Source organism: Heteronotia binoei, chromosome 7 (genome assembly GCF_032191835.1).
Source record: "Heteronotia binoei isolate CCM8104 ecotype False Entrance Well chromosome 7, APGP_CSIRO_Hbin_v1, whole genome shotgun sequence".
Lineage (NCBI taxonomy): Eukaryota > Metazoa > Chordata > Lepidosauria > Squamata > Gekkonidae > Heteronotia > Heteronotia binoei.
In genome coordinates this window covers 54,685,223-54,697,966 of record NC_083229.1, presented here as the reverse complement: position 1 = coordinate 54,697,966, position 12,744 = coordinate 54,685,223, and the positions used below count along the sequence as shown (strand labels likewise).

General features: G+C 43.0%; 1 protein-coding gene across 2 annotated transcripts in view; it reads right to left on the bottom strand.

Annotated features, from left to right (window-relative positions):
* Window positions 1-12,744, bottom strand: part of TRPA1 (transient receptor potential cation channel subfamily A member 1) — a 56,982-nt gene that overhangs the window by 11,259 nt on the left and 32,979 nt on the right. For both annotated transcript variants that reach the window (XM_060243646.1, XM_060243647.1), the window contains exons 17-19: window positions 11,342-11,440; window positions 10,352-10,422; window positions 1,052-1,196 (exon numbers count right to left, since the gene is read on the bottom strand). In XM_060243646.1, the coding sequence (XP_060099629.1) occupies window positions 1,052-1,196; window positions 10,352-10,422; window positions 11,342-11,440 (315 nt within the window). The remainder of the gene's footprint in view (window positions 1-1,051; window positions 1,197-10,351; window positions 10,423-11,341; window positions 11,441-12,744) is intronic.

Below are 12,744 nucleotides of genomic sequence, written 5' to 3'. Positions count from 1 at the left end.
GCACTGATCTGTCCTCACCATCCATGCCGCCTTAATGTGAGTGGTGCTTAATTGCTTTAATTTTAAACTGTTTAAACTGTTTTAATTGTTTTAAACTGTTTTGATTGTTTTACTATGTTGGAAGCTGCCCTGAGCCCATTATGAGAAAAAGCACCCTATAAATCTGCAAAATAAAATAAAATAAATAAAACACCAGAAAAATAAAAACTTCAGGAAGTTATAAACGTTGAAGCCAACAGCTGATGTGTAGGATTAAAACAGCATTCCTTTTGTCCTTTGAGGGGTGAGAGACCCTGGGAGAATAAATAAGTCATCATCTGCCACTTGAAGGACAGTAAATCTGACACTACATCTTAGAAGACCCTGCTCCTAGTTACTTACCTACATAAAAAAAATTAGGGAGAAGCAAGTTCTTTGATGAATATACAAATGGACAAAAAATAACATATGGAAGAAGACTGATTTTTAGATCAGGCCTTTCTCACTTGGCTAAATTGGATTCAGAAGTATAAATGTAGCCTCCCCCAAAAAAATATGAGTCCTGTTTTGAAAAGAATCTAGTATTGAGCATATTACCCTTAGAAACATTCTGGGTTTTGTTATGACAACCTTTAAGGGACCATAACATTGAGCAACCTTCTGTATTTGCCTAGCAATACTGTTGGGTTATGCCCATAATTACTTGTTTATAATCTGTGCAAATAATTAAAATACAGTAAGAGTTATAATTTTAAACTGTGTTCATTTAGAGAAAAAAATTTCACAGTTGAAAATAAAATGACCTAAGAGCATATGTTGGTTGCTCAGGTTTGCTTGTTTCCAAGTGAATACAAGAACTGCCTTGTTCAATCAGATTGAGACCATGTACTCCAACCTTCTGTTTTCAATTCTGATGTCTCTTGAAGTTCACACTCAGGTTACGAACACAATAGTTTTTGCATGTTGTTTGTCCCTAACATAGCTCATTGCCTTAGTTATCCTGGCTAAGAATCATTGATAGACCCATCCTTTATCCCCCAAATTAATAAACTGTAATTAATGCAATTAATACCTTATTGTCAAAAGGTCCTGGTTGATTTTGTGTTCCATTGAAATACATTCCTGGGTCTATGTGGGTGATCAGAATAGTTAGTGGTATTAGTCCGAGAGAATACACACCTAGGTTCATAAGATGTGCCCGGAATCCATAAGCCATCCTACAAAGGGGAAAAAAAGTTCTTAATACTATAAGTGGATGGCAGTTTCTATTTCACTTAGCAAGGAGGATTTTTTTCTAGATAAACTTAACATATGCAGTATTCGATGCCCCATGGTGGGTCACTGGATGAGTTAGTAGAGGACTGGTATTCCTGGTTCTCTGTTGCCATTGATGACATTGCCCCCCCACCCGGTGCCCTCTTCGCAGATGCACCAAAGCAGCCCCTTGGTATACCCTGGAGCTGAAGAAGATGAAGCAGCAGCTTAGATGGCTACAGTGAGTGTGGCAGAGATTTTTTTACGAGGAATCTAGAACTTCTTATAGAACATTTTTGAAGGTCTATGAGAAGGCAGTGAAGTCCACTAAGAAAGATTTCTATATGGCCTCCATTGTGTCTGCGAAATTGCGCCCAGCCCGATTCTTTAGAACGATTCGATCTTTGACTAAGGTACCAATAGGCAATCAAAAAGGTAGGAAATTGGATAATGGATGTGAGGTTTTTGTGACCTACTTCGCAGATAAGATCTCGACTCTCCGTCAAAATCTTCCAGCAACAATTGATACAGTATGGTAACTGGAAGTATGTTGTCAGTCTTCTGGGTGGTGAGAACCAGAGAGGATTGTGAGGCACTCCAAAGGGATCTGTTGAGGCTGGGTGAGTGGGCATCAATGTGGCAGATGAGGTTCAATGTGGCCAAGTGCAAAGTAATGCACTTTGGGGCCAAGAATCCCAGCTACAAATACAAATTGATGGGGTGTGAACTGGCAGAGACTGACCAAGAGAGAGATCTTGGGGTCGTGGTAGATAACTCACTGAAAATGTCAAGACAGTGTGCGATTGCAATAAAGAAGGCCAACGCCATGCTGGGAATTATTAGGAAGGGAATTGATAACAAATCAGCCAGTATCATAATGCCCCTGTATAAATCGATGGTGCGGTCCTCATTTGGAGTACTGTGTGCAGTTCTGGTCGCCGCACCTCAAAAAAGGATATTATAGAATTGGAAAAAGTTCAGAAAAGGTCAACTAGAATGATTAAAGGGTTGGAACACTTTCCCTATGAAGAAAGGTTGAAATGCTTGGGGCTCTTTAGCTTGGAAAAACGTCGACTGCGGGGTGACATGATAGAGGTTTACAAGATAATGCATGGGATGGAGAAAGTAGAGAAAGAAGTACTTTTCTCCCTTTCTCACAATACAAGATCTCATGGGCATTCAATGAAATTGCTGAGCAGTCAGGTTAAAATGGATAAAAGAAAGTACTTCTTCACCCAAAGGGTGATTAACATGTGGAATTCACTGCCACAGGAGGTGGTGTGGTGTATATATATATATATATATATATATATATATATATATTTGGCCACTGTGTGACACAGAGTGTTGGACTGGATGGGCCATTGGCCTGATCCAACATGGCTTCTCTTATGTTCTGGTCCCATGTTGGACAACTTCAGCTGTCTATCTTTGGAGGATGTGGACAGGATCTTGGCTGTGGTGAAGTCTACCACTTGCCCAAGATGGATCCATGTCCATCTTGGCACATTAAAGCAGGTGGAGATGGTATACATAGTTCTTTAGTTGGGATTGTCAACTTATCCCTGCGTCAGGGACATTTCCAGCTAGGCTTAAAGAGGCAGTGGTCTGTCTGCTTTTGAAAAAATCATTTTTGGACCCAACAGTCCTAGCCAATTGCCGCCCAGTCTCAAATTTACCGCTTCTGGGAAAGGTGACTGAGAAAGCGGTGGCAGAGTAGTTCCAAGCATTGCTGGAAGATAAATCTGCCCTTGACCCCTTCCAGTCTGGCCTTCGTCCTGGTCATGGGGCGGAGACTGCTTTGGTTGCCCTCACAGATGACCTCAGAAGGCATCTGGATCAAGGTGGGTCAGTGCTGCTGTTGCTTCTAGATCTCTCAGCAGCGTTTGACACAGTTGATTACAATCTAATGACCCTTACAGAGGTTTTCCTCCTTTCTCTGTGGTTGGGGACAAAGGGTGGTGATTGGCAAGCAGACCTCCCTGTGTTATCCACTAGAAAGTGGTGTACCGCAAGAAGCTATCCTCTCGCCAATGATGTTTAACATCTATATGTTTAACAATAACACAGCTGGGAGGCTGAGAGGCCTCTGGAAGGTCTCTGTGCCTCTGACGTGCTGATAACTGTCAGACTGAACTGATGTGGCCCAAAAATTGTCGAACTGAGCCGAGACTGTTGAATCAAGTCCAACACTATAATTGGGGTGACCTCCTGCTCCTTCTCCTTTGGTCACTCCTGCAAAAGGATTCAAAGTCTATTCGTCTGTCTTGGAAGAGGGCTAACATTAAAACTTTAAACATCAAAGAAGAGAAGGTGAGATGGGTTGAAGAGATTCTTACTGTGAACTGTTTTTATGACCAACGGAGAAGTCTTTTATGTTCCTGGGACTGCTATAACCGACTTTAATTACTACATTTCATCAGCATGCAGCGCTTTAGATTTAGCACTTAACACCTAGTGCTTGATAATTAGTAATATCTACCTCAAACTTGCTGCTATAGCCAAATTTTACTGCTGCTAAATTATTTAAGATGTTAGTTTTATCTATGCCAATGAATTGTATTTTTTGTAACCATTAATGTAAATTATTGTTAGTTCTACAGATTGTGATTATTTATTGTGTTAGAGTTTATTGTTATTAATTGACTAAATTGGAATTTTCAGTGGTTAGGTAGTTAATTGATAAGATTAAAATTTGGCTATGGAAACTGATTAATTAATTAATTATTGTACATACTAAAAGGATCAAATTAGGTTTTTAAGTATAGGTTGTATAGATTGTAATGTGGTTTTTGCTAGCTAGTGCATTGAATTTGTTGGAAAAGTGAGAAGGGTAGATTGTGATTTTCAGGGGTCGGTGGGGAGTGGGTATAGGAGGGAAGTGGGCAGAGATATAGAAGGTCCACATTTTGGCCCACGAGTAAATGTTAGTAGGGTCATTGCCTGGCCTGATAGCACTACGCTGGGGAGGCCATGTTAGGGTCGGGGATCCCGGTCATTGAGGGGTAAGGAAGGTATGGTGGTGGGCACAGAGTGTGAAGAAAAGGAAGGGGCCAGAGATATGGAAATGCTTGGGCCCTTTCCCACCTATGTCCCATCTCAAGGCATGTTGGTTGTGGGGCTAGGAAGATCCCATCTCCGACACTGGTGTTGATTAATGCCAGGCCAATCAATAATAATTAGGGTTTGTAGAATCTTTCGGGCTCAAGTGCCATGTTCTACTGGAGAAAGTTTTTCTTCCAGACGTTTCATTCTCAGCTGTGGAGAACATCCTGCTGAGAACAAAACGTCTGGAAGAAAAACAGAACACGGCACTTGAGCCCGAAAGATTCTACAAACCCTAATGATGTTACCAGCCGTGAAAACCTGAAATCTTTGATAATCAATAATAAGATAGCTACTCTGTGAGATTTTCTTGTGGAGCAGCAGGTGGACCTGGCATGTATGACGGAGACCTGGGTGTGGGAAGATGACACTGTTGCCTTGAACCAGCTTACCCCACCAGGGTTCAATGTCCTCCACCAGTCTCGAATAAGTGGGCGGGGGGGGGCGGAGTCACTGTGTTTATCCGGGATTCTTTTTTTTTTCAGGGTGCTTCATGCCCCAAACATTGCCAGCATTGAGTGTGTCGGCCTAGTGTGGGAAGCTGAGGAAAGTTTGGCAATCTGGGTGGTGTACCAACCACCTACTGCACCACCAGAAAGCCTGCCCTGCTGGATGCTGTGTCCACCTGGGCATTGGACTTCCCCAGGTTATTAGTTCTGAGGGATTTCAATGTCCATGTTGATAATGCAGCATCTCAACAGGCACAGGACCTGATGTCGTCTATGGAGACACTAGGACTCAGCCAATTTGTATCGGCTCCCACACATCAGGCCAGTCACACACTGGATTTGATCTTTGGGGCAGGTATATTACCAGATCTCGTGGCAGCAGAGCCAGTTCCATGGTCAGATCATTATGCCCTGAAAGCCCAGTTAGACCTGAAACTTCCCTCCTGTTTAGACAGTGAGCGGATTTATGCTCGCCCAAGGAGCCAAATGGACCCGAGCAGTTTCAGGAGGCTCTGAGGGATCCAATGCCCCCTGATGGATCATTGAATGAGTTAGTGGATGACTGGTACTCCCGGTTCTCCACTGCCATTGATGACATCGCTCTCCAGTGCCCTCTTTGTTCTCACACCAAAGCTGCCCCGTGGTATACCACGGAGCTGCTGAGGATGAAATGGCAACTTAGACGGCTAGACCGTGTGTGGTGACGTGCTTGTGACGAAGAGTCAAGAACCTCTTATAGAACATTTATAAAGGTCTATGAAGGGGCTATAAAGTCTGCTAAAAAAGAGTTCTATACGGTCTCCATAGAGTCTGCGAAGTCATGCCCAGCTCAACTTTTTAGAGTAATTCAGTCATTAACAGTTTTGCCATTAGGCAATCAAAATGGTAGAGAATTGGATATTGGCTCTGAGGCTTTTGCAACATATTTCACAGATAAAATCCTGACTCTCCGCCAGGACCTACCTGCCATGATTGATACAGTACGCGAGCTGGAAGCCCCTTGGCTGTCTTCTAGTCCTATATTGAACTGCTTCAGTGGGCTCTTGCCAGAGGATGTGGACAGAATCCTGGCTGCAGTGAAGCCAACCACTTGCCCCCTGGATCCCTGTCCATCCTAGCTGGTGAAAGCCAGTCGGGATGGTATCAGGGGTTCTCTGCGTGATATTGTCAACTTGTCCCTTTCAACAGGGACCTTCCCAGAGAAACTGAAGGAGGCAGTGGTTCGTCCACTTTTGAAAAAACCATCCTTGGACCCTGGGGTCTTGCCCAACTACCGCCCAGTTTCAAATTTACCATTTCTGGGTAACATAGTTGAGAAAGCAGTGGCGGAGCACTTACAGGTTTTCCTGGATGGGACATCCACCTTGGACCCATTCCAGTCTGGCTTTTGCCCGGGCCATGGGACGGAGACTGTCCTAGTCGCTCTCACAGATGACTTAAGACAGTATCTGGATCAAGGCGGGTCAGCGCTGCTGATACTTCTTGATCTGTCAGCAGCATTTGACACAGTCAATTACGACCTTATGACCCACCGCCTCGCCATCGCTGGAGTTTAGAGGGATGGCCTTACAATGGTTTTCCTCCTTTCTCCGGGGATGGGGACAAAGGGTGGTGCTTGGCAAGCAGACTTCCTTGCGGCATCCACTTATATGTGGAGTGCCGCAGGGAGCCATTCTCTCGCCAATATTATTTAACATCTATATGCGCCCCCTTGCCCAGATTGCCCAAGTTTTTGGACAGGGTTACCACCAGTACGCTGATGACACCCAGCTCTATCTGTTGCTGAGTGGCCGGCCAGTCACTGCCCCTGACCAGTTGTCCGAGGCATTGGGAGCTGTGGCTGAGTGGTTACAACAGAGCTGGCTGAAGCTGAATCCATCTAAGATGGAGGTCCTGTACCTGAGTCGGGGTGGGATGGATAGGGGCATCGAGCTCCCAGCTTTGGACAGTGCCACATTGGTGCCAGCCCAAAAGGTGAGGAGTTTGGGAGTGACCTCGGATGCTTCCCTTTCCATGGAGGCCCAGATCACGATGGTTGCCAGGTCTGCCTTTTATCTTCGGCAGATCAGGCAGCTAGCACCATATCTATTCCCCCAGGACCTGGCTACAGTGATCCATGCAATGGTCACTTCCAGACTAGACTACTGTAACTCGCTCTACGCTGGCTTATCCTTGAGACTGATCCGGAAATTGCAGCGGGTGCAGAATGCGGCGGCTCGCCTGCTGACTGCACCACCTTTACGGTGGCCAATCGAGTACCGGATCCGCTTCAAGGTTTTAGTGCTAACATTTAAAGCCTTACACTTATCTGTGGGACCGTCTCTTTCCATATATGCCCAGGAGGTCGTTACGTTCGACCTCCCAACATCTGTTGGCCATCCCCGGCCCAAGAGACGCCCACCTCGCCACAACTAGGGCCAGGGCTTTTTCAGTCCTGGCCCCAACCTGGTGGAATCAGCTCCCTATTGAGATCTGGGCCCTACCTGGCTTATTAGCCTTCTGTAGGGCCTGTAAAATGGAGCTATTCCGCCAGGCTTTTAGCTGAGGCTGTGGGCGTCTATTCTTGATCTGGTTGGCCTCCCTGGCCAGCACTGCCATCTGTGCTAGGAACTGGAATAAAAACTGCCATCCCTATGAGATATCATGATGTGAGATGGCTAGGCTGGGCAATATGTGATGTCATGGTAATCTGAGTGCTGTTGAGTTGTCTGCTTTAAAATGTTTTTACTGTATTTTATTGTTTTACTATATGTTGTACTCCGCCCTAAGCCCTACGAGGAATGGGCGGAATAGAAATTTACTAAAATAAATAAATAAATAAAAATAAATATGCACCCCTTGCCCAGATTGCCAGAGGTTTTGGGCTGGGTTGTCACCAGTATGCAGATGATACCCAGCTCTATCTGTTGATGGATGGCCATCCAGACTCCGCCCCAGACCAACTGACCAGGGCACTGGAAGCCGTGGCTAGTTGGTTACAACTAAGCCGGCTGAAGCTCAATCCAGCTAAGGCAGAGGTCCTGGACGTGAGTCGAGGGGAGCCACGACCGGGCATCCAACTCCCCACCCTGGATTGGGCACCTCTTGTGCCAGTACAGAAGGTGAAGAATTTGGGTGTGATGCTGGACGCCACCCTCTCCATGGAGGCCCAGATCACAGCAGTTGCACAATCTGCCTTTTACCACCTTTGGCAGGCCAAACAGCTAGCACCCTATCTGGCCCCCCGGAACTTAGCTACGGTGTATCCATGCAACAGTCACTTCCAGGATGAACTACTGTAACTCGCTCTACACAGGCTTGCCCTTGGGACTGATCTAGAAACTCCAGCTGGTGCAGAATGTGGCAGCACGATCATTAACTGAACTGCCTGAATGGGCAGTCGACCAATAATGTACAATTTGCACTGGCTACCAATCAAGTACCAGATCTGTTTCAAGGAACTAGTATTGACATTTAAAGCCTAGCGTGGCTTGGGACCAACATCTCTGCAGGACCACCTCTCCCCATATGAGCCCCAGATTTCATTACGATCAGCAAATCAACATCTTCAGACCATCCCTGGCCCAAAGGACATCCAGCTTGCCTTGGCCAGGGCCAGAGCCTTTTCAGCCCTGGCCCCGACCTGGTGACATCAGCTCCATATGGAGATTCGGGCCATACCGGACTTACTACCATTCCAGAGGGCCTGCAAAACGGAGCTGTTCTGCCAGGCTTTTGGCTGAGGCAAGTGGGCATCCTTACCTTACTGCTGACATCATCTAGCAGACCTCCCTACTCAGACTGCTAGATATCGGGCCTACAGCTATGACATATATGACACCTGGGTATCTGTACTGTAACCTATAGTATGCACTGTACCATTCATGCTGCATAATTTTATTGATGGATTTTACTGTTTTATTGTTTTATCATGCTTGTGATCCATCCTGAGCCCATTACGGGGCAGGGCGGATTATAAATCTACTAAATAATAATAACAATAACAACAGCAACAACAACATATAACTCATCTTAAAATATATATCACTATTTATCTGAGATAAATAAATTATGTAGATACAAATTTCCCAGTTGCCAATCATGCAGGAGAGGGGACAAAAAGAAGGGGCGAGGACTGACAGAAGTTTTGGGGACTAGAAATAAATTTAATATATACACAGGAAATTTGGGAGAGGAACATGGACAAAAGGGCCCTGTTATTTGCCATATTATTTACCTATAATAATATGAGACCTAGCAAAACTGCCAAAGGCTTACTGTCAAAACAGGCTTAGTGCCAAAAAGATCTAGCGTAACTATTTCAATTCATAATAAAATAAATAGGGACAAACAAAAAATTATAAGCTTATTAGTCTTCTGGACCCTCTAAAACCCACAAAATATATATCTACTAAACATGTTCCAAAACAGAGGAAATGCTGAGGATGGAGAGTGTTTCATTAGTTAAAGAGGAAAAGAGAAGGAAATGATCAGACTGGGTAAGTCTTTGAAATAATTCTGGGCCTACAAGATTTTTGGTTGTGGGATGGAATTCAAAATTGTTCTCCAATTCCTGACAAGTTCCGGCATGTGAAACTAACAGTAAACTGGCTTGTCCCTGTGCCTCTCATACAAACAGTGAAGCAAGGCCATAATTCTGGGCCTACAAGATTTTTGGTTGTGGGATGAAATTCCAAATTGTTCTCCAATTCCTGACAAGCTCCAGCATGTGAAACTAACAGTAAACTGGCTTGTCCCTGTGCCTCTCATACACGCAGTGAAACAAGGCCACACATGAACAAAACAAGTTTCTACGTATTTGTGGAACACATGTCTTGAAGAAAAATGTGACTTTATAAATTAACCCACCCATCAAACTGGACTGATGAAGACTAAAATGCTCCACAGTGAATGCTAAGAGCAGTGGAATGATTATTTTTTAAAAAAAACAATTTTATTGGTAACATATGGTAATAAATCTATATCTTACATCTTTTAAAAAAACTTCTTTTATCTACCCCATATATTACTTTCTACCCACCCCAGCAGTGAAAAGAAAGAAAGAAACAAAGGGAATAAAATTAGCCTTTTCAACCCCTGAGAGCTTATTCTTCAGAGTGATGGGTTCCCCCCAAACTGACGCTTCTTCCCACATTTCCTCATGGTCCACTAGCATGTAAGATGGCTTTTCAATTTAAAGCCAAACTATAAAAATCTTGCCCATGTATCTGGTTTTTGTAGCCTACTCTGTTCCCTGTGCTCAGGAGGGCAAAGGAACTTTTGTTAATAAGGTAGGATACAAAAAAGGATACTGCAGTTCAAATGTGAGGTCAGCAGAAATTGCTAAAAACAAAAACACTCAACCAAGGTGCCTTCCATTCATACCAACCACCCCTTGAAATTAATGGAATGTAATTTACTTATAATGTTTGACCATAACTTAATACACTAGGGGTGGGCATTTCTAGTTGGTAGAAAGGAGATACAAATAAGTTTCTTTTCTGCAGTTCTCCCTCCACCCAAATAAATGCTAACTAGATCTTTCTGAAATGGGAAATCTGCAGAGCTAATTAATAAAAACTCACCACTTCATGAGTAAATATTCTTTGCAGACAGGATGACTGAGCAATTCAACACGATTATGACGTACCATAGCCTAGAAAACAGGGTGTAGATGTATCAATTAATAGAGTTCATAATTGCAAGATACTACTTTAACAAAGTAGCCCAGCTGGGGAGTAATCTATTATCTCTGTTTTTTTAAATTACGTTGTAGTATACATTATCCTTTATTGCTCTTAAAATCATGAAAAATATCATAGATATAAATATGTAAACATTAAAAATAAAACCTCTATTATCTAGGAGAAATAAATTTCAAATGCAAGTTTTTAATTCATCCAATAGTAATTCAAACATGATTTGAAGAATGTTTATGCTTATCCAGATGCGGATAATTAATGTAATTATACAGAACAGCTTGAGAATATGCCAATAATTTTTGAAAAAATTCAAGTCTCAGAGCAATTTCATTTCCTTAACTCATTTGGAATGCATTTAAAAAATCTCAAAGGACATTAAAGAACATTCCAATTATTCTAGACCAAAACTGTGGTCTAAAACATTTATAAATAACAAGAATTCTAACAGTGCAATCATAAGCTTCAACTGACTTAGAAAGGCATAATGCAATTTAGGATGGCACTATAGGTATTAACATAATTTTTATTCCGGGCCATTTACTTTAAATTTAGAATCCATTTTCCAAGTTTTTCTCTGATGGAATACAATGCCCCATCCTTATTTTGAAATGTTGCACTGAAGAGATTACACTGAATCCTGGGTTGGCAAAAAAAGGGGGAAAAAGCCATGCATTGTTTTCACTTTTCTAGGTTATATTCAAGAATTAGGGTTATCTGACATGGTTAAAAAAGTCTAAGTGCCAACTAACATAACCATGTGCTCTTGCACTCATTGTTTAGCTGCCTGGTGGTGCCTATGACTTGTTGATAAGATTAAATCTAAATGTGAAGGAACACCAAAAGAAGATGACCAAATCACATACAATAGCTTACATTTAGCGAAATAAGTGGTTCATATACTATGTCTTCATCTTCCTTTAATTTCTTAGTTAAGTGCAAGGGACACTGAAGGTACCTGAAATTATATTCAACCTGTACAAGTGCAAACAAAAAGAATCTCATCTTCACTTATAAAACAAGCAAACGTATTAACAGTCTACTCCTATATGGCTCTGGAAGAAACTGCAACAATATGTAAGCACTGTCAGTGAAAATCTCAGAAAGTTATCAGGACTTATGGGCCTAGGGGTATAGAAGTAATGTACAGGAAGGTGAAATACAACCAGATAGCAGTGATTTGGGTGTAAAAAGGCCACAGTTTTTCTTCATTACCATTGGCACAGCATAGGGATGGATCCTGGATCAGGCGACCCGCCTGCCACCCAATGACACCCCAGCCAGTCTGTTGGCATGCCACCAAAGAGTGGCTAACTCCTGGAAGTGACATGAGCACCAGCCACTATGTGGTTCCCCAGCCACCTGGTGTTGAGACTCCTGCCAACAGCCCCCATGGTGAGCATGCCAATAAATTGGCTCCACCTCAAAACCCTTTAAGGCAGTCCCCAAAATTACAGAATGTAGGCACACAAGCAATGCCTACTTGCCAAAAGGATCCATCCCAATGCCCAAAGCTGTGACAATTGGGAAAAACAACAAACAATAAACCTGTAACAACTGAAACACATGGAGGGTGGGTGGGAAAGTTGTGGCACTCAGGGCCGAGGTTCAGGAGGTGCTCACCTATATAAGGGAGGTGCAGGTAGATAAAACCCACAGGACTGCCCATAACCCTGCCCACCTGAGAACTACACTCTAGGGCCGACTCTGACCACAGCACTCCATCCCTGCCCCAGCCATATGGCTTGCTGAATGCCAGTCACATGGGTAGCTCTTATTCTCTCCCCCCAGTCTTAGAGCCCACAAAAGCAGTGATGGAGTAAATCCTGGCTGCATCTTCTGATATTTGGCACCTGTCAAAATCTGAAGCTTCTTTGCATGGTTTCTTCCCTGTTTGTTTTTATCTCATACTTCCTTTACACCCAATCACATCATGAATTATGAATAAAAATTAAATTCTGTCAAATTTTTGATTTGGAAGCTATCTCAGACTAGGAAAATTAAGTAGCTTTAGAGATGCTTGCCAAATCAATTGAATTATTTATACCTAGAAAGTATGTTTTCTTTTCGGAGACAGTTGTATAAAACTAAGAGCAATGCAATCATCAACTTTTTAATCTCTAGTGAATTCCATTTAAACAATAATTTAAATGCTTTTGTTTATAATACAAACAGCACCATCATTTTTGGAAGAGCCAGAACAATGTAGTCATTAGGCATGGATTTGGGTTCCCCACCAGCCCCAAATCTCACTGGCTGTGCAATCTATACTGAAAAGT